The 20,414-nt window shown below is 43.3% G+C and overlaps 1 protein-coding gene across 1 annotated transcript; it reads left to right on the top strand.

Annotated features, from left to right (window-relative positions):
• The first annotated feature begins 9,514 nt into the window (after positions 1-9,514).
• Positions 9,515-20,148, top strand: LOC148096572 (CD209 antigen-like protein C). Its single transcript, XM_087835135.1, has 7 exons — positions 9,515-9,766; positions 10,096-10,212; positions 13,263-13,301; positions 13,382-13,486; positions 14,336-14,475; positions 19,171-19,283; positions 20,011-20,148. Exons 1-7 carry the CDS (start codon positions 9,610-9,612, stop codon positions 20,144-20,146), a joined length of 807 nt encoding a protein of 268 aa, XP_087691261.1. The 5' UTR covers positions 9,515-9,609; the 3' UTR covers positions 20,147-20,148.
• Positions 20,149-20,414: the final 266 nt, after the last annotated feature.

Raw genomic sequence — 20,414 nt, forward strand, 5'->3', positions numbered from 1 at the left:
CCGGCCCAGGCTCTGTGTCAGCTCTCTCTCCCTCCCCTCTTTCCTCCTTCTCTCCTATCTCACTTTTAGGCGTTTCTTTAGGCAGTTCTTCTGAAGTTGCTCACAACTTAAACAACACAAAATGATTCCCTCGCCTGTGGGACGGGTCACAACATAAAGGCTCTTAAAATCCTTTTAATTTAAACAGTCACCGTGAGTTTTACACTTTATGGGAAGCAGACATCAACCTGTGGTTATTAACAAACGACTCTTGCTCTGTGCTATTCTAGAATGGTTTGAGGGTTCTCAATTCTCAGGTTATAAACCTAGACCTGCAGACGCCGCTGGTCCGACACTACATCCAGATGCCAGGCCCCTGTAGCTGGTGCAGCCGAAGATAGCGTAGGCCCCGCCAGCTGTTCTCTGGCAGACCCCAAGCAGCTGGGGAAAGAGGGTGGCTGGGTGACGGTGAGGAGGAAGCATAGTTCTAAACAGAAGCCCCAGGTACACCACCAACCCGTTCATGTGTCTAACTGTTTTTCCCCACTCGGCGACACATCCGCCGGGGGTCAAACTCTGGTAATTGGTGATTCTGATCTCAGACATGTGAAGCTAGAGACAACGGCAACCATAGTCAATTGTCTTCCAGGGGCCAGAGCAGGTGACATTGAGGGAAATGTAAAACTGCTGGCAAAGGGTAAACGTAAATTCAGTAAAATCATAATTCCCGTCGGCAGCAAAGATACCCGGTTACGCCAATCGGAGGTCATTAAACTCAATATTGAATTGGTGTGTAACTTTGCCAAAACAATGTCGGACTCTGTAGTTTTCTCTGGTCCCCTCCCCAATCAGACCAGGAGTGACATGTTTAGCCGCATGTTCTCCTTAAATTGCTGGCTGTCTGAGTGGTGTCCCAGAAACGATGTGGGCTTCATAAAAAATTGGCAAACCTTCTGGAGGAAACCTGGTCTTGTTAGGAGAGACGGCATCCATCCCACTTTGGATGGAGCAGCTCTCATTTCTAGAAATGTGGACAAATTTATTAAACCCACCAAAATATGACTATCCAGAGTTGGGACCTGGAGTTGCAGTCTTACACGCCTCTCTGCAGCTTCTCTCCTCCTGCTACCCCCCCAAAAACCCATCTCCATAGAGACTATGTCAGCTTCCAAACAGACAAAAAACAAACTAAAAACCAGCAACAAACAACTTAAACATAAACAATTACAAAGAAAGAACAATACAGTATCCATATCTGAACCAAAGAGTAAAACAGTGAAATGTGGATTATTAAATATTAGGTCTCTCTCCTCCAAGTCTCTGTTAGTACATGACTTAATAATTGATCAACAAATTGATTTTCTCTGCCTTACAGAAACCTGGTTGCAGCAGGATGATTATGTTAGTTTAAATGAATCAACACCCCCGAGTCATTCTAACTACCAGAAACCTCGAAGCACAGGCCGAGGGGGAGGTGTGGCAGCAATTTTTCACACCAGCCTATTAATCAACCAAAGACCAAGACAGACTTTTAATTCATTTGAAAGCCTGATGCTTAGCCTCGTCCACCCCAGCTGTAACCTCAGAAACCAGTCTTACTTGTTATCATCTATCGTCCACCTGGGCCTTACACAGAGTTTCTGTCTGATTTCTCAGACTTTTTATCTGATTTAGTTCTGAGCTCAGATAAAATAATTATTGTGGGTGATTTTAACATCCATGTAGATGCTTAAAATGACAGCCTCAACATGGCATTTCATCTGTTATTAGACTCAATTGGCTTCTCTCAAAATGTAAAAGAACCCACTCACCACTTTAATCACACTCTAGATCTTGTTTTAACATATGGCATAGAAACTGAACATTTAACAGTGTTTCCTGAAAACCCTCTCCTGTCTGATCATTTCCTGATAACATTTACATTTACAATAATTGATTACACAGCAGTGGAGAGTACACTTTATCAAAGTAGATGTCTTTCTGAAAGTGCTGTAACTAAGTTTAACAATATAATCCACCCACTGTTATCGTCAATGCCCTGTACCAACACAGAGCAGAGCAGCTATCTGAACGCTGCTCCAACAGAGGTCGATTATCGTGTTAATAATTTCACCTCCTCACTACATACGACTCTGGATACTGTAGTTCCTGTGAAAACTAAGGCCTCAAATCAGAAGTACCTGACTCCGTGGTATAATTCTCAAACATGTAGCCTAAAGCAGATGACTCGTAAGCTGGAGAGGAAATGGCGTGTCGCAAATTTAGAGGATCATCATTTAGCCTGGAGAAATAGTTTGTTGCTTTATAAGAAAGCCCTCCGCAAAGCCAGAACATATTACTGATCGTCACTTTAAATCTTAAATAGGATCAACCTATCTCTAATAATCGGCTATGTACCACAGGCCTTCAAGCTGGTTGTAGTTAAACCTTTACTCAAAAAGCATCTCTAGACCCAGCAGTCTTAGCTAATTATAGGCCAATCTCCAACCTTCCTTTCATATCAAAAATCCTTGAAAGAGTAGTTGTCAAACAGCTAACAGATCATCTGCAGAGGAATGGCTTATTTGAAGAGTTTCAGTCAGGATTCAGAGCTTATCACAGCACAGAAACAGCTTTAGTGAAGGTTACAAATGATCTTCTTATGGCCTCTGACAGTGGACTCATCTCTGTGCTTGTCCTGCTAGACCTTAGTGCAGCGTTCGATACTGTCGACCATAATATCCTATTAGAGCGATTAGAACATGCTGTAGGTATTACAGGTACTGTGCTGCAGTGGTTTGTATCATATCTATCTAATAGACTCCAGTTTGTGCATGTAAATGGAGAGTCCTCGTCACACACTGAGGTTAATTATGGAGTTCCACAGGGTTCAGTGCTAGGACCAATTCTGTTTACATTATACATGCTTCCCTTAGGCAGTATCATTAGAAGACATAGCATACATTTACACTGCTATGCAGATGACACCCAGCTCTATCTGTCCATGAAGCCAGATAACACACACCAATTAGTTAACCAATTAACAATTAACTAATTGCATTAGTTAAATTGTCTTACAGACATAAAGACCTGGATGGCCGCTAACTTTCTGCTTCTTAATTCAGATCAAACTGAGGTTATTGTACTCGCCCCTGAAAATCTTAGAAATATGGTATTTTGAAAGTTTTAAGAGACATCGTTGACTGGAAAAGTTCTCTGCCAGTTTCTTCATCCCACAGGGATTCTGTTAGGCTATCCCCTCTGTGGACCTGCATAATGCCAGCAAGGACAGGAATCCTAAAGTAAGCATCCAAATAGGTTTTGTCCCAAACCTTACACGTCTTTCCAAAAACTCTTCTTCCTTCTAAATTGGTGCAATCGAGGATAATTTTCTTGATAGGGTATGGCATGAAAAGGTCAAAAGAAGACTTGATGTCTTGTGCATGAGTGACTGCCAAGCGTGTAGGTCCTAGGGTCATCCAAATCACATTGGCAGCCATGAGGGGGGGTTCATTTCTTGAGCAGGAAGACTATTCAGTTTTTGCCTTGTTTTGACATCCATACAGTGTTATTTGCAAGCTGCTGAGAGTCTGGCCCTATAGCTGGGTGCTGGCAGGGTTGTCCTGAGGTTCGCTTGCGTTTTGAAGCTTGCTGACAAACTGATCCTATGGCTGGCTGCTCACAGGCTGACTCTTCCAATATCAACTGTAACACAGTCTGAACAGAGAATCACTTTGCCATCTTGATCAGTTGTGGTATGGAACCACAATGACAGAGATATTTGTAGTTTCCTGCCTCGTTCCTGCAAGACAGAGGGTGAAATGTGTGGGAATGTGGGTGCAGACAATGTTGGTTGCTCCAATTTTGCAGCAATGCTGTAACCTTGTGTGGGAACAGCACTGGTGGGTCACACCTGGGTCAATTCACATGCTTTACCTTCTCCTTCTCACTCACTCACTCACTCACTCACACACACACACACACACACACACACACACAGGCCCAGAGAGGAGGAAGGTAAAATGAGGGAACACAGGACCTATGATTGTTACATTTTCACTAGCCACGGGTCCAGTGGGCCTGAAGACCCTGTATCTGGTGCAAATGTGAAAGGGGCGGGAGGTCAATGTGAATGTTTTCTGAGTTATGTTCCTCACCGAAAATGAGTCACGGCCAATTAATCTTAATTTGAAAAAATAATTATTTCTATAATTTTTCTTAAGCTAAAAACTGAAAACGGTTCATGTGGACCCATATGGCTGTAGCTCAGGTGGCAGAGCAGGTCAGCCACTAATCAGAAGGTTGGTGGTTCGATCCCAGGCATACTAACCCCATGTTGCCTACTGGTGGTGGTCAGAGGGCCCGGTGGCGCCAGTGTCCGGCAGCCTCGCCTCTGCCAGGCTATATTGTAGCTTGCTGTCACCAGTGTGTGAATGTGTGTGTGAATGGGTGAATGACTGAATGTAGTGTGAAGCGCTTTGGGGTCCTTAGGGACTAGAAAAGCGCTATACAATTGCAGGCCATTTACCATTTACCAAAGCCCTTATAAGGGGTAAGTCAGACAGCTTTGAAGAGAAAACGCAGAGGAAGTAAAACTAGAAGAGAGACACATTTCTTCTGACACGTCACAATGTGTGAAACTGTCAGTTATGTACAAATGAAAACAGCATTCAACAAGATCTGAAGTTCAGTTACATGAATTTAAAACACTGCAATCAAACTGAGACATTTATAATAACATAAAAATAGAAATGACAGAGAGTTTATCAGCAGAAAGCAGAAATGACAGAAACAGTTCATTAAAATACCTCCAGAAAGTTTCTATTTTTAATATTGTCTATAATATCTCTGAGATAATAAGGTTTAACTCAGCAGCTGCATAATGTACATAATAACATGGCCTTGTTGTCATGTGTGGCTGTGTGTCAGGATGTAGGACCTGAACGCAAGACTCAAACATGGGAAGTTAACTGAAAACGGCAGCTTTATTCCTGGAAATAATTCTACACTTTTACAGAAAACCAAACTGAAATCAAGGAACTAGAAATGAGAAACTCAAACCAAAAAACAAAGGAACTAAGAAACTAAGGAACTACATTGGGAAACAGAGTACTAGCACTTTACTAGGAGTATGGAGGTAACACACAGCAAAGAGGGTGTACACTGAAAAAAAAAACATGTTGGATTTACTTAATTTAGTGGTGGCCAGTATTTGCAGACAGATGTTTTGCATTGGCAGTTATTCATATTCAATAAACCTGGGCATTTTGTGTTGATAAAATGTGATCACACATGCCAGCCGTACACATGACCACCTACATCAACAATAGAAGCAGAGCCGGTGAAAAGGTGGTTCTGGGGGGCGCCCTCGTCTCCAGTGGCAGCCCAGGAGCTGGTCTGGTGGCCACCCATGTGGCAAGCAGCGGCGGTGCAGCAGGCGTGGAAGTGAGCCGGGGCTCACAGGTTTAGATGAAGTAAGTTGAGCATAGAGCCAGCCGGTAATTTAGTAGCCTTTTTGTTTAAACCTTTTCCCATGTTTTTCTTTTAGATAAGAGCTTAGGTTAGAGAATTGCTTTAATTTTCTGATAGGGAAAATTAGGAACCATTAAGTTTGTTTGTTTTGTTCAGACATGAGCGGTGCCAAAACAAACTGCTGTTTAGCACCTTTAGTTACTGTGTTGCTAGCCTTTCTTGGGAGTCAAACGTAACCTCACGGCTTAGAAGGTGTGGCTGTAATTGAAACTGCGGGTCCGTCTTCACCTGCCCTCCTGAAATAACAAAGCCCACAAATGAAACAGTGGAGGTGTGAAACTCACACTTCTGTGCTTTGACATACAAACAGTTCTCCAGCAGCCGCTGTGGGACATTGGTCTGGTGCTCAGCTGGGGTTCTAGAAAATATCAGAACATCATCCAGGTACACAAAAATGAATAGGCTGAGGAATCCTTCATCAGTGTTCTTTTACACTGTCCCCCTCTGCTGTCAATCAAGCACACCGCTGCCTTCACCCTCGCCTTTACACCTGGTAACATCAGCTAACTCCATATAATGTGCTTCTGGAAATTGTCATTAAACTTCTTAAACGCTGTTTTATCAGTAAGGATGTGGGATGTTGCACCGGTATCCATCAGCAGGCGTTTGGTCCTGATGTCCTGTTGCTGTTCAGATTCCACTGAGTCATCGCTCATCCAGACGACACAGGTGTCACTGCTCTCTGTGTTGCTTCTCTCTTTCAATCTGTACGCTTTTCATCATTCTGTTGCCTCTTCCTGCAAGTCGACTCTCGATGCATGTTGCTTCTACAGTGATAAAACAGACCGCGTGTACCATGTCGCTCCTGTAGATGCTGCAGGTCTGGCAGTAGATTGCACTCTCGCCTTCATGATGTCATGCTCTTGGTCAATCAAGCGCATTTTCTCAGTGTCCTAGTAACTGCAGAGTTTTATTTTAAATTCTGGGAACATCTCAGGTGGCCCCAGGTGTGCTTCTCTAACCTGGCTGCTGGGTGACCCCTTGTCTGGGGCTTTCCTTGGCTGTTTCCAGGAGAATGGCACGGCTCCCCCTCTAATGGTCTTCTTTGGGCTCTCATGCTCTGGGGGCCTCTAGATGTCTGGAGCCTGGAGCTCCTTCCATGCCTGCTTCATGTCCTGGGGGGCAGGGCTATGGCTCCCCACACCTACTATTAGACACTTACATGGAGAAACCTTATGAATACCACCGCTCTCTTACACACAGACACACTGTCTTGGTTGGATGCTGCCTCCAAACATATCATGCGCTGTCTATCGTGTGTACTGCTTAGTAAGATTCTGTATTTATTATTTACTGTTACCTATGCTTATGTTGGTTGTTCCTGTAATTTCCCTACTTTTCTTTTTGCTTGTTTTTTTTCAGCAGGTTGTGAAGCAGATTTTCAGTGTCTTTTCTCTCTATCCCTTTTCTCCTCTATTTTTATTTCCCTCTCCTTTAGTTAACTCTCTTCCCAACTTCTCTTTTCTGCTTAATTCTCTTTGCTGTTCCCGAGTCCACTGGCACTGTTGCCGGACAGGACAAAAATAAAAACAAAAAACTGTCCTCGTCCATTGGCCTCTGGGTTCCCCTGCACGCTTACTCATGGTGCTAACTTAGCATGCTAGTCCTCCCCAAACACGCTGTAGTTTTTGACTTTTCTGGTAGCAAAGTTCTCCCTGAAGTAACTTCTGTATTTTACTGGGTCCATAACCCGTTAGCAGAATCTGCATGAAAACTGAAGATACTTTGACAGAGAAATAATACACGTGGGGCATCAGCCAACCTGGGAATATTCACCAATCGGTCTTTTTTTTTTATTTTTATAAACTCTCGAGTATTCTCAGCAACAAGTCAGGAAGTGTCCAAATAAAATCTTGACAGATGACAAATGAGAGCATACATATTAAATAACTCAACAAAAAATAGGTCTCATTATACTGGACTGAATTAACTCCTATATAAATGGCTCATACTGATAAAATTGAAGCTAAACAAATCACCCTACACACTATGAGAACCATAGAGGCAGGGTGTTCCTGATTAAATGATAACATGAAGCCACGTTATACTGAGGCCTACCTGAAAAAGTTGGTGTGGAATTCGGCTGCAGATAAATTTGACAACGAGTTTCACTAATTCATAATTCGGTAGTGAAAAACCTAAAAGCCCTTAGCTGATAATTATTTCTGTGCAATGGCCCTATGCAAGTCTGGCTTTGGGAATACAGCTCATGACTCTTAAATTAAAAAGGACAGTTATTTGTGCAGTTAATTTTAAGCATGGCCCTGCTAAAGATTTTTAAACAAATGGGTTACGAGCAAATGCTGAGCGCACACAGTTAATACATTATTGAAGAAGACCACTCTCCAGACGAGATTATGACTTTTATAACTGTGCCTAGATTTCGTTATGAGTAAATATCTGTAAGGTCTGAATAGCAAAGGGACTTGAGCCGGTTTCACCATTTTAGGCTGGTTACTCTAACAGAACATAATTTACTGCCAAATCTAAGGCTGTGCTGAAAGGAGGAACATTGCCTTCTGATTATAGGGGCCCGATGCAAATTATAAGAAAACAACTCACTTTAGATATATCGCTCCGGTGCTGCGAGCTTAGGAGAAGGAAGCTGCACAAGGTTAAATGCGATAGTTTTTGATAGAATTGATTTGGTCATATGGGATTAAATAGCACGCTTAAGATAATTAATTAATTAGGGGCAGCACGGTGGCACGGTGGTTAGCATTGTTGCCGCACAGCAGGAAGGTCCTGAGTTCAGTTCCACCATCAGGTCTTTCTGTGTGGAGTTTGCATGTTCTCCCCGTGTTTGCGTGGGTTCCCTCCGGGTACTCTGGCTTCCTCCCACCGTCCAAAGACATGCAGCTTGTGGGGATAGGTTAATTGGATAATCCAAATTGCCACTAGGTGTGAATGTGCGAGTGAATGTGAGTGTGAATGGTTGTCTGTCCCTGTGTGTTGGCCCTGCGACAAACTGGCGACCTGTCCAGGGTGTACCCTGCCTCTCACCCTACGACAGATGGGATAGGCTCCAGCGCCCCCTGCGACCCTGAAAAGGATAAGCGGAAGTGAATGGATGGATGGAAGATAATTAATTAACATGCATGACTGAATAACTGAGCTGCTGGAATACACGGGCTGAGAGATCAGACTGGGAATTTGAGCTTGTGATGTGGAGTAGCTGAGAGAGGCAAGTATAAACTGATTTGAAATATACTGTGCCTGGATTTATTGTTAACTGGAGAAAATTCCAGGCACACTTAGATGACTGTTAAATAGCGAGAGAAAAGAGAATGACAGCCAGAGACAACTGAAATTGGATTTCACCCTGGCAATACTGTTCTGCAAACATTAAAGACACATGGAAGCCCAGGGATGGATGAATTTGTTTGCGCTGCTGTACGTGGCATGAATGCTGATTGGCCTGGAGAAGGCCAGGAAAAGGGTCATTGGACTAGACCAGTGATAACACAAACAGCTTGACAGTGTGGGAAAGTGGAAGTGATAAAGCTTAGATTTAGTCAGCAGCACCTGGTAGTGGACAGATGTGAGGCCATAGATCTTCCTTATTGAACTTGTGCACAAGTTTCATTTTGATGTTAATTCAAAAAATGATCGAATACTTTAAAAACAACTTGGTAACTTTAGTCACATGAAATCTTAAACAGTTTAACAGTTTGTTTTCTATCAGGAAACAGAAAAACGTATTACTGACAAAGAGACATTTCCTGCTTTGTGCACATGAGTGTGTGAACATGACGTATGTGTGTTTTTTTTTCACCACAAGCTCACCTTTTGTTAAACAAAGAAAATGCATTTATTCCTGTTTCATGCAAATGTTTTCACGTTTCTGAGTGGCTTTGCAAATATAAATACCATGAAATGTTCCATTTGTGTGTTCAAGCACACTCGAGGTTTTTATGCAATCAAATGAAAGCATTGGTCTGTGGTCCTTTGCATGATGTCACTTCCTCAGAGTTTCTTCCTGTCTGAAAGCAGACAGAAGGCTGGACAAGAACAGTACAGCATAGCACCATATATACAAGGGTTAGTACTGCGGAACTCTTAAAGTATAGTTTAAACTCTGTAAGTGCAGCTTCTGCTCAGCGTCTCAGTCCTCTCACGATGTCCTCAGATATTTATGCTGAACCAGATCTATCAAAGAAGGTGAGAAACAGCAGAAAGGAGGACGGAGCAGAGTGGGAGCAGAGGGAGGTGGATACCTACGAGAGTGCAGATGATATCAGAGATAGTTATGATCATTTTCAATCGGAGGAAGGAGGTAAGCAAATTATACAAATAAATGTACTTCCAGTTTGTTACAGTCAGCTTTTAATGCCAAATAATTGCAGCTCATCAAACATCTGTTTCTCCATGTGCTGTATGAACATTTGTAGTTTACGTTTTTTCCCACGTTGGTTTGTAGAGCTCTGTGAACAGCAAATTCATTCAGGCACTTTGGTCACAGTGCAGATGTTATATTTCCTTGTTTTTTTTCTTAGCAACCGACCCTTTTATGAAGCTAAGCTGATACAACCACAACCACAGGTCTATTAAACACAGAGTGACAGGAAATAACCACAAACCAACATCCACACTGCTTTCTAACAGGACTACAGACTCAGAATCCTCCTTCAGTCCTGAAGGGCTCTTTCAGATGTGCTACACTGGGTCTAAGAGTGCTGTGCCTCCTGATGTTAGCTGGGATCATCATCCTGTCCATATGCTGTAAGATAAGATACAACCTCTGAACTTCTCCTGCAAATGAATGTATGACTGATACTGAATCCCAGCAGCCAACAAACATGCAGCTTCACAACCAGAACGTGTCCTTCTGCCACAGCAAATACAGGAAGTACCTGATCACATGGAAACACCTTTGATATGAGGAAGTGTGGAAGCCTCAGAGCAGCTTTGACTGAATGTAAAAAGAGATATTTTCAGTGAGAACAGGCACATGTCACATGAGTCAGAATCTATTCTTTCAAAGCATATAGGGCTTTGGAGTTGACGTCACGCCTCAATGCACGGCACCATTTTCGGGGTCTACGAATCAAAACAAACACACTGTGTTGGAACGACGATTACAAGATGCTTAAAAGCAGCTCAAAAGAGAATGGACTGTATAGAGATCGATTTCGTTCAGAGGCGAAGCAGCAGTACTTACAGAAAATAGCGTGCATTGGAATTGTGGACCCGTATGAAATACGGCCGTGGAGTAGAAACCCTGAAGACCAACCGCTACTGACGTAGCCTGACATATTTTTGTACCTTATCTGTGAAGTCAGCAGCGTACAAGTCGTCATTCAAAGAAAGGTAAGTCAGCTCGAGTACTGCGAGTAAAATGCATTTGATTTCCTTGCAAACATTCACATTAGTGCAGCATAAATTCATTCATGAGGGGAAATTACAGTGAGAACATGTGGAGGCTGTTAGAGGGATAATGGTGAGTTCAGTGCATTGATGTGACATTGTCCTGAAGGATTTAGTTATTCTTTATGGTTAAAGAAATTGCACTAATGCATTCATATTTATTATAAATAATTCTAATTATACATCTTGCTTCCATATTTGTATCTTGTGTCACTAAAAATACATTTTATTTTAATTTTATACATTGATTAATGACCTGCAGAATCTCATTATCATATTAAGTGATTCATAATTATCACTTTATGCTTTCTCCATCTCTAAAGTGATGACATCCTTGCATTACATACTTTAGGTTCATTTTCTGCAGGCAGGTTTCTGACAGAGAACAGGCAGATTTACACTTTAACATGAAGCGTTCTATAGATGGACACATAAAGAAATGAAAAATTACATGTATGTGCTAACTTTCTAAACACTTTGTTACATTTATGATAAAGTAGATTAAACACATTTATGTCGGCCTTGGCTCATAGTTCTTGTCTTTAAATTAACTTTGTCTGTGTGTGTTTCAGGTCCTGCACTCTCAAAGACTGAATCAACCAGCATTGCAGCCATGGGTCACTGTGAGCATCACAGGGAAGGTTGAAGCCACCCACTGCACCTGTAAGGCCGGAGTCGTGGAGACCTGCAGCCACGTCCCTGCTCTTCTGTTTAATGTAGAAGCAACAGTGTTGATCTGTGGCACAAGGACTGTTACAGATGAACCTGCATACTGGGTTTTGCTGGGTAATGTGACCAAGATACAGCCAGAGGTTGGCCATAAGATAGACTTCTCCTCTTCAGCTGCCCAAAAAAAGGCTCTTGATCAAAACATAAACAGACCATCCGTAGTGACAGGTAAAAGGAGCCGTCCTCAAAAAAGAAAAATCCCACCTGCTACTGTGGAGGAGTTGTCACTGCTATAATGCCATAATGTTTTATCTAGGGGTCTAGATTTATGCCTGTTGTGCACTGCCGTGTAAATAATTTGCATTTACTGAATATGTACTGACTGAGTCCCACTGTTCAAAAGTTGAATAAAGAAACAAACTAATTTTTGCCTCTTTTGTTTTTATTTTATTTTATTAAAACCACTTTATAGAATCACATCAGCTACAGTGTAGAATCCATATCATTTATAGTTTACAAATGACAAAATGTTTACATAACATCATGACAGTGTTTACATGATATCACCCACTACTAACATTACTTTACTGTATCTTTTGAAGAAAAAAAAATACCGCTATTTATACAGCAAAAGACTTAAGAATATTTAACAGGAGTAGGTTTCATTGTTCCCTGGTTTTATTATCACACTGTTCACCAAACAGCAACAAACCTTCACCATCTTATCCAGTAGGGTCACCTCTTCACCCTCACATGGAAGAAGTAATCTGATTGGCATGGTGGTATGTTTGAAGCAGGTCCCTTGTGTAGCGCTGGAACTCAGTGACGATGTTTCATCCATTTCATAGACTGGTTTGCTGCAATAATGCCAAATAATTAGCAATTCTATAAATAGAAGGTAGTTCTGCAAAATCACTCAGTAGGATGTTTGTTCTAATTTGCTGTGAGCTCAGAGCGCATCGCAAATAAAACTAATAGGCTATAAAGAGTGATATGAACATATTTAGAACTTACCGGAATGAAAATGTCTGGAGCACCAACAGATATTTGGAGATGGAAGAGAACTGGATATTTTCTCTGTATCTATGAAGCGCCTTGAGGCGACATTTGTTGTGATTTGGCGCTATATAAATAAAATTGAATTGAATTGAATTGAATTGATATCAGCTCACAGCTGCTATCCAGGCTAGACGCCTTCGTTTGGTAACATCGATACACTAGCTGCCTCATGTTGCTTCCAGGTTGGGAAAGAATGAAAAGACAAACCCTTTTCAAGCTTATTCTCTTGCCGGTCGTGCGATCGAACATTGCAGCCGACCACCCAGCAAGAACGAACCGTGGCTGTTGTGTGTGCCTTCACTCCTTTTTCGCTTGCACTTTGTTTAGACCTCCAAAATGGCGGATCGAGACATAATCCTTTCCACGCCCACCCCCGTGACATCACGCTCCAAAGCCCTAGATAACATCTCTGACTACATGTGTAGAAATGCTGTTTGATTCTTCACCTTCTTCCTCCACACTGAAGCACAATTATTCTGAATCTTGTCAGTGGTTTCAGCTCATCAGATTTCCTGTAGTTCTAACACCTCCACCCACAGGACATGTTAAAGAACAATGGCTGCACAAGTTTCTGACTCTTATTGATATATTTGACAAAGCAGAGGAAGAAGATCATTTCTGTTCAATGTTTCACTCATTTTATTTTATTTTATTTTGATTTCACTAAAATATTTCAGATGCTTTGAACAAGAATGAGTTCCAGGATGAACTTCAAGGTAAGCAAGTACAAAGTTCTTATATCACAGATATATTTGCAGAACATTTTAACTTAATTTGAATCTGTTTTTCTCTAAAGACACAAAAACCAGCCTGACTCAGTTACAGAGCCGTTATGATGAACTGAGTAAAAACCACAGTCAGCTACAGGAAGAAGTGAAGAAGCTGAAGGAGAAGATAGAAGGTAATAAAGTTTGAATAACTAATAGAAAACATCAGTGTTACACAGTGATAACCTGATTGTGTCTTTATTGTGAATCCTAAATGTTTGATGCTGTGTAACAGTTTCTCTGTATAAATGTAAGTTTCAGTTAATTATGAATAAAAGAGAAAACCTGAGTTTAATAATAATAAAAATAATAAACAAAGTGCTGCACATAAGATAACAAGTCATAAAAAGTTGTTTTTTTTAAATAGACAATATAAAACAGGCAAAAATTAACCAAAAGCAGTTTTGAGTTGTTTTTTAAAATCAACTACTGAGTCCACAGTTGTTAATGTTTGGGGGAGAGAGTTCCACAGCCGAGGGGAGCAAAAGCTCTACCACCCTGTGTCTCACCCTCTTAATATTTTTCATAGCAAGTAAGCCCTGATCAGATGACCCTAGTGACCTGCTGGGGACATAGTGCTGTAGCAGATCAGGCTATGCGATGTAGGCTGGTGCCAGTCCATGCACAGCTCTGTATGTCAAGATCAGGATCTTAAAATGGCCTCTAAATTCAACAGGAAGTCAGTGTAACCGAGCAACAGTGTCACATGTGAATACTAGGAAGGTTTTGTCAAAAGTCTGTCTGCAGCGTTTTGCAAAACCTGCAGACTGTCCACAGAAACTTTGCTTAGACACATAAACAGCGAGTTACAATAGTCCAACCGTGAGGAAATACATGCATAACAATCTCCAGCTCACAGCGAGATAAAATCAGGCTTAGCTTAGCCACATTTCTTAAATGATGAAAGACTGAAATCAGAGATCTTATTAATGTGATACAACATGCCACAAAATCTGTCTTTAAAACATGTGTTTGACTTTAAGAGAAGTGTCCTGATCGATGGACGAGATTTGGAAGCAGCTGTTACTTTAAATCCACTGAGAACAAAACTTGGTCTGACAGCAGGAGAGACTGTCAGGATAAAGGAGCTGATCTGGTGATGATAAACAGCAAAGAGGAACAGGTGGGTGTGTTTGTTCATGTCTGTGTGATCTTTGATGGAGCTGACAGTCATCTGTTACTTGTGTTTTTGACCTGCTGTCAGTCTGTGACCTGCTTCCTGTCTGCACTCTGATGGATTTCTTGGATTCTCCGTTTTTGTTACAGATATTCACATTCAAATGTAAAGTTTTTACACATTTTTGAAGCAAAAATTTAAATTACACAGAAATCGTATAAAATTAGAGTAATCTTTATAATCCAGATTTTTTTTCTGATTACCGTATTTTGCACACTAAAAGGCACACTTAAAATCCTTTAATTTTCTCCAAAATCGACAGTCCCCCTTATAATCCGGTGCGCCTTATGTATAAATTCTGGTTGTGCTTACTGACCTCGAACCGATTTTATGTGGTACACGGCGCTCAAAAATCTGTCAAAGATCTTTTAGTACGACTTTGGTAAGCTATGAAGGCGCACTGCTTGGTGGATTGTCGGAGCATTACGGCTACCGTAGTCAGGAGCCTCACGGCGTAATCTGGGTCCAAAACTCCGTCTTCTTCAGGTCCCAAAGTCAAATGAACACCGTGGCATCACTGAGAGTTAAAAACTGTCTAAATTCTTTCATCTTTAATAAAATGATCAGTGTTGCTGTTTTACCAGGTGTAACAATTAAGTTTAACATCCAGGCATCCATGAAAACAGAATTTATTAAATTCAACGGAGTTAGAAGTTAGCATGAAGTTAGCTCACTAGTTTCCACCTAAACATGATATAGCATGTTCTGACTGAGAGATTTCTGAAAAAATTCAAACTTACAGCTCTGCTGTCACTTCCAACATAAATGAAGACAGAAAACTAAACAGCAGTGATGTTTGTAGGGTTACTGAAGTTGGGCTAGTTGCTATATAATAATGTGCTACGTCAGCGGTTCCCAAACCTTTTTTTGTTAGGCCGCCCTTTGTTTTACAAGAAAAATGTTCATCTCCAAAATGTCAGGAGTAGTTAGTCATTACAACAAGTGTTTTTGTGAACTAAAAATCAAGAATGTGGGATACTGTTTGTCCGTGATTTGGAGAGCCCAGCGCGTGCTCCTGACGAAGGGTCTGGTGGTCGGGCGTTAGTCCATGGGGCCCGGCCGGTCACAGCCCTTAAAAGGGGACATGGGCCCATCCTCCCGCAGGCCCACCACCCGCAGGAGGCGCCATAGGGGTTGGGTGCATTGTGTGCTGGGTGGCGGCCAGGAGCTGAGGCCCTCGCGGACTGATCCCCGGCTGCCAAGACTGGCAATTGGGACATGGAATGTCACCTCTCTGGTAAATGGTAAATGGCCTGTATTTGTATAGCGCTTTTCTAGTCCCTAAGGACCCCAAAGCACTTTACACAACGAGTCATCCACCTATTCACACACACATTCACACACTGGTGATGGCAAGCTACATTGTAGCCACAGCCACCCTGGGGCGCACTGACAGAGGCGAGGCTGCCGGACACTGGTGCCACCGGGCCCTCTGACCACCACCAGTAGGCAATGGGTGAAGTGTCTTGCCCAAGGACACAACGACCGAGACTGTCCAAGCCGGGGCTCGAACCGGCAACCTTACAATTACAAGGCAAACTCCCATCTCTTCAGCCACGATGGGGAAGGAGCCTGAGTTAGTGCGTGAGGTTGAGAGGTACCGGCTAGATATAGTCGGGCTCACCTCTACGCATGGCTTGGGCTCTGGAACCAGTTTCCTGGAGAGGGGCTGGACTCTGTCTCAGTCTAGAGTTACGTTGGGGTTTTTCCCAGTGGATGAGAGGGTTTGTTCCCTGGGCCTTAGGGTCGGGGAACGGGTCCTGACTGTCATCTGCGCTTATGCACCGAGTGGCAGTTCAGAGTACCCAGCCTTCTTAGAGTCCCTGGGTGGGGTGCTGGAAGGTGCTCCACCTAGAGACTCTGTTGTCCTGCTGGGAGACTTCAATGCTCACGTGGGTAATGCCAGCGAGACCTGGAGGGGTGTGATTGGGAGGAACGGCCTCCCTGATCTGAACCCGAGTGGTGTTTTGTTATTGGACTTCTGTGCAAATCACAGTTTGGCCATAACGAACACCTTGTTCGAACATAAGCGTGTCCATAAGTGCACGTGGCACCAAGATGCTCTAGGCCGCAGGTCGATGATCGATTTTGTAATCGTATCACCAGACCTGCGACCATATGTTCTGGACACTCGGGTAAAGAGAGGGGCTGAGCTGTCAACTGATCACCACCTGGTGGTGAGTTGGATCAGGTGGCGGGGGAGGACGCTGGACAGACCTGGTACACCTAAACACATAGTGAGGGTGTGCTGGGAACATCTAGCAGAGGCCCCAGTCCACGAGATCTTCAACGCACACCTCCGGCAGAGCTTCATCAGCATTCCGAGGGAGACTGTGGGACTCCGGAGGCAGCCGACAGGTATCGACAGGCCAAGCAGAATGCGGCTCGGGCAGTGGCTGAAGCAAAAACTCGGGTGTGGGAGGAGTTCGGAGAGGCCATGGAAAAAGACTTTCGTACTGCCTCGAAGAGATTCTGGCAAACCGTCAGGCGTCTCAGGAGGGGAAAGCAGTGCTCTACACTCACACACTCTGCACTGTGTATAGTGCTGGCGGAGTGCAGCTGACTTCAACTTAGAAAATTGTCAGGCGGTGGAAGGAATACTTCGAGGACCTCCTTAATCCCACTGACACGTCTTCCGAGGAGGAACCAGAGTCTGGGGATGAGGGGAATGACCCGCCAATTTGAAGGCTCTGGAGGTTGTAGGGCTGTCCTGGTTGACACACCTCTACAATGTTGCGTGGAAATCAGGGGCAGTACCCCTGGACTGGCAGACCGGGGTGGTGGTCCCCATCTTTAAGAAGGGGGACTGGAGGGTGTGTTCCAACTACAGGGGGATCACACTCCTCAGCCTCCCTGGGAAAGTCTATGCCAGGGTGCTGGAAAGGAGAGTTCATCCGCTAGTCGAACCTCGGATACAGGAGGAACAATGCGGTTTTCGTCCTGGTCGTGGAACACTGGACCAGCTCTTTATCCTCTCAAGGATACTTGAGGGTGCATGGGAGTTTACCCAACTAGTCTACATGTTTTGTGGACTTGGAGAAGGCATTCGACCGTGTCCCTCGGGGTGTGTCCTGTGGGAGGTGCAACAAAAGTATGGGGTGTCTGGCCCATTGCTACGGGTCATTCGATCCCTATACAACCGTTGCAAGAGCTTGGTTCGCATTGCCGGCAATAAGTCGGACTTGTTCTTGGTGGGTGATGGGCTCCACCAGGGCTGCCCTTTGTCACGATTCTGTTCATAATTTTTATGGACAGGATTTCTAGGCACAGCCAAGTGGCGGAGGGCTTTCACTTCGCGGGCCTCAGAATCTCATCTCTGCTTTTCGCAGATGATATGGTTCTGTTGGCTTCATTGGGTGAAGGCCTCCAGCTCGCACTGGAACGGTTCGCAGCCGAGTGTGAAGCAGCGGGAATGAGGATCAGCACCTCCAAATCTGAGGCCATGGTTCTAAGCCGGAAAAGGGTGGAGTGCCCACTCCGGGTCGGGGATGAGTTCCTGCCCCAAGTGGAGGAGTTCAAGTACCTCGGGGTCTTGTTTGCGAGTGATGGGAGAAGGGAGCCGGAGATCGGCGTCCGCATCACTGCAGCCGCCGCACCAATCCGTCGTGGTGAAGAGGGAGCTGAGTATAAAAGCGAAGCTCTCAATTTACTGGTCGATCTACGTCCCTACCTTCACCTATGGCCACGAGCTGTGGGTAGTGACTGAAAGAACGAGATCGCGGATACAAGCGGCGGAAATGAGCTTCCTCCGAAGGGTGGCTGGCCTCTCCCTTAGAGATAGGGTGAGAAGTTCGGCCATCCGGGAGGGGCTCAGAGTAGAGCCGCTTCTCCTCCACATCGAAAGGAGCCAGTTGAGGTGGTTCAAGGATGTGGACAAGGATGTCTCCTGGGTGCCTCCTGGGGTTGGTGTTCCAGGCATGTCCCACTGGGAGGAGGCCCCGGGGATGACCCAGGACACGCTGGAGAGATTATATCTCTTGGCTGACCTGGGAACGCCTTGGTGTTCCCCCGGATAAGCTGCAGGAGGTGGCTGGGGAGAGGGAGGTCTGGGCTTCTCTGCTTAGGCTGCTGCCCCCGCGACCCGGCCCCGGATAAAGTGGATGAAGATGGATGGATGGATAGAGTCATCTACTAAAATGACTTAATCAATATTAACAATAACAGATGAGATAAGATTAGAGAATTCATTCAGGAAATGATTGCAGGATTTGGGAGGTGGATAGATTACAATACAGCAAACTGGATATTCACATTGACTTATGAAGGAGAGAAAATCAAAGGAGTTAAAGAACCAGGATTAAATGGGAACCAGTCTAGATGATCCTTAGAAACCAAGTCAACACAAAACATTGAAATAACTGAAATGTTATAAAATGAGAGAAATCCTCATAATCCAGATTATTTTTCTGATTCAATCCAACTGAATCAAATGATTTGTTAACACTGATTCCACTGCAACACTGACTGAGCTACAGGAGGAGCTGATATTCATCGATTCTTTGGCTCTTTCTGATTTCTGCACAGTGGAAGAAAAGTTTCATCACATTTATTCTTCCTTCAGAAATATTCACAAGATGATGTCACCACAACAGAAGTGCTGAATTATGACTGGAGACAATATTTGTGTCTCTTCTCAAACAGGAATTTGTCAATGAACTGAACATGAGAGGATTCTCTTGGATTGGTCTGAGAGCCAAACAGACATCAGGAGGATCTAAATGGGAATGGGTGGACGGATCAGTGCTGACAGAAACGTGAGACATTAGTTTGTTTCTATTCCAGAGTTATTATTTAGAAGTGAAACATTGATGTTTTGGAAGATAGATCAGCAATACATGAGTTGAGCTATTTTCCAACAGCCCCACAAACTGAATGTAAAGAAAAGCAGAAATCCTCCTTTGAATGAACAGCTGTGCTTGAACTCTCTTCATCTGCAGTCTGTGATGACGTTCAGTTACAACAAGTCAGTTTGAAGAAATCAGTATTGAAACATGTTCAAAGCAGCGACCGACACATTTCACTTTGTTCAATTTGTCTTCATGTTTTTTGTGCTGTAATGTTTCTTTTCTCACAGAACAAAAACTGTTTCAGAGAATTCCTGTCTCTTCTTCTTTGGTGTTTGTAAAACTTCAGAACATATGAAGGAAGAAGCTTCAGTAAATATGACCTGATAGACACACATTTCAAAGTGATGTCTGTAAACAGCTGACAAAAGTTTCAAACAGCAGAAAGTCAGCTCTGACTTCTTTTTATTCTCCATTTTTACAGCAGGAAGATTTCATATTCATCAAAGCTTGAAAGCTGTTTTAGTGTGCATGATGATTCTCAGAGAAAAGTCTAAAGGAGGGAAAGTGGGCGAGAAACCTGGGAAAGAAATACAGGAAATATTGGAAATATTCCAAAAGAGACTCATATTTATATGAATGTGACAATAGTTATTAGTTTAGTCCAGTTTCATATCAGATTTGATCTCTCTGACAGGTTCTGGGCAGAAGGATATGAGATTCCCAGTTCTGGTTACTATGGAGCCTGCTGTGACGGTGATGGGAAATGGACACGGTCACCTGGATATTTTGGTGTTAATCGTGTTTCCAAGACCTTCATCTGTGAGAAATGAGTTTGGTGCTTTGATGTGAAATGTGAGATGTAAATGTTTGAACAATCCAACCAAAGACACCTCACTATGAAATGTCCTGCATGAGCCTCAGACTCAGCTTACAGTTTTTACTTGTTCATTCTGCATCATATATTGATTACATATATTGTCCCTCTGTGCTCTGTGCTGTACAGTAAGGTTGGAAGTCATCCACACAAAAACTTGAAATACTTCATTACTCTGTAGTTCCAGCAAATTGTTCTAATAAAAGTCAAAGTGCAGCTTGTCT

This window comes from Neolamprologus brichardi, chromosome 22 (assembly GCF_056152115.1).
Source record: "Neolamprologus brichardi isolate AB-2024 chromosome 22, ASM5615211v1, whole genome shotgun sequence".
Classification (NCBI taxonomy): domain Eukaryota; kingdom Metazoa; phylum Chordata; class Actinopteri; order Cichliformes; family Cichlidae; genus Neolamprologus; species Neolamprologus brichardi.

Bases quoted from the DNA above. Each gene is read 5' to 3' on its own strand.
- LOC148096572 (XM_087835135.1), top strand. From the start codon at position 9,610: ATGTCCTCAGATATTTATGCTGAACCAGATCTATCAAAGAAGGTGAGA. The intron at 13,487-14,335 runs GTAATAAAGTTT...TTTGACTTTAAG, and splicing joins GCTGAAGGAGAAGATAGAAG to AGAAGTGTCCTGATCGATGG. The intron at 19,284-20,010 runs GTGAGACATTAG...TCTCTCTGACAG, and splicing joins GGATCAGTGCTGACAGAAAC to GTTCTGGGCAGAAGGATATG.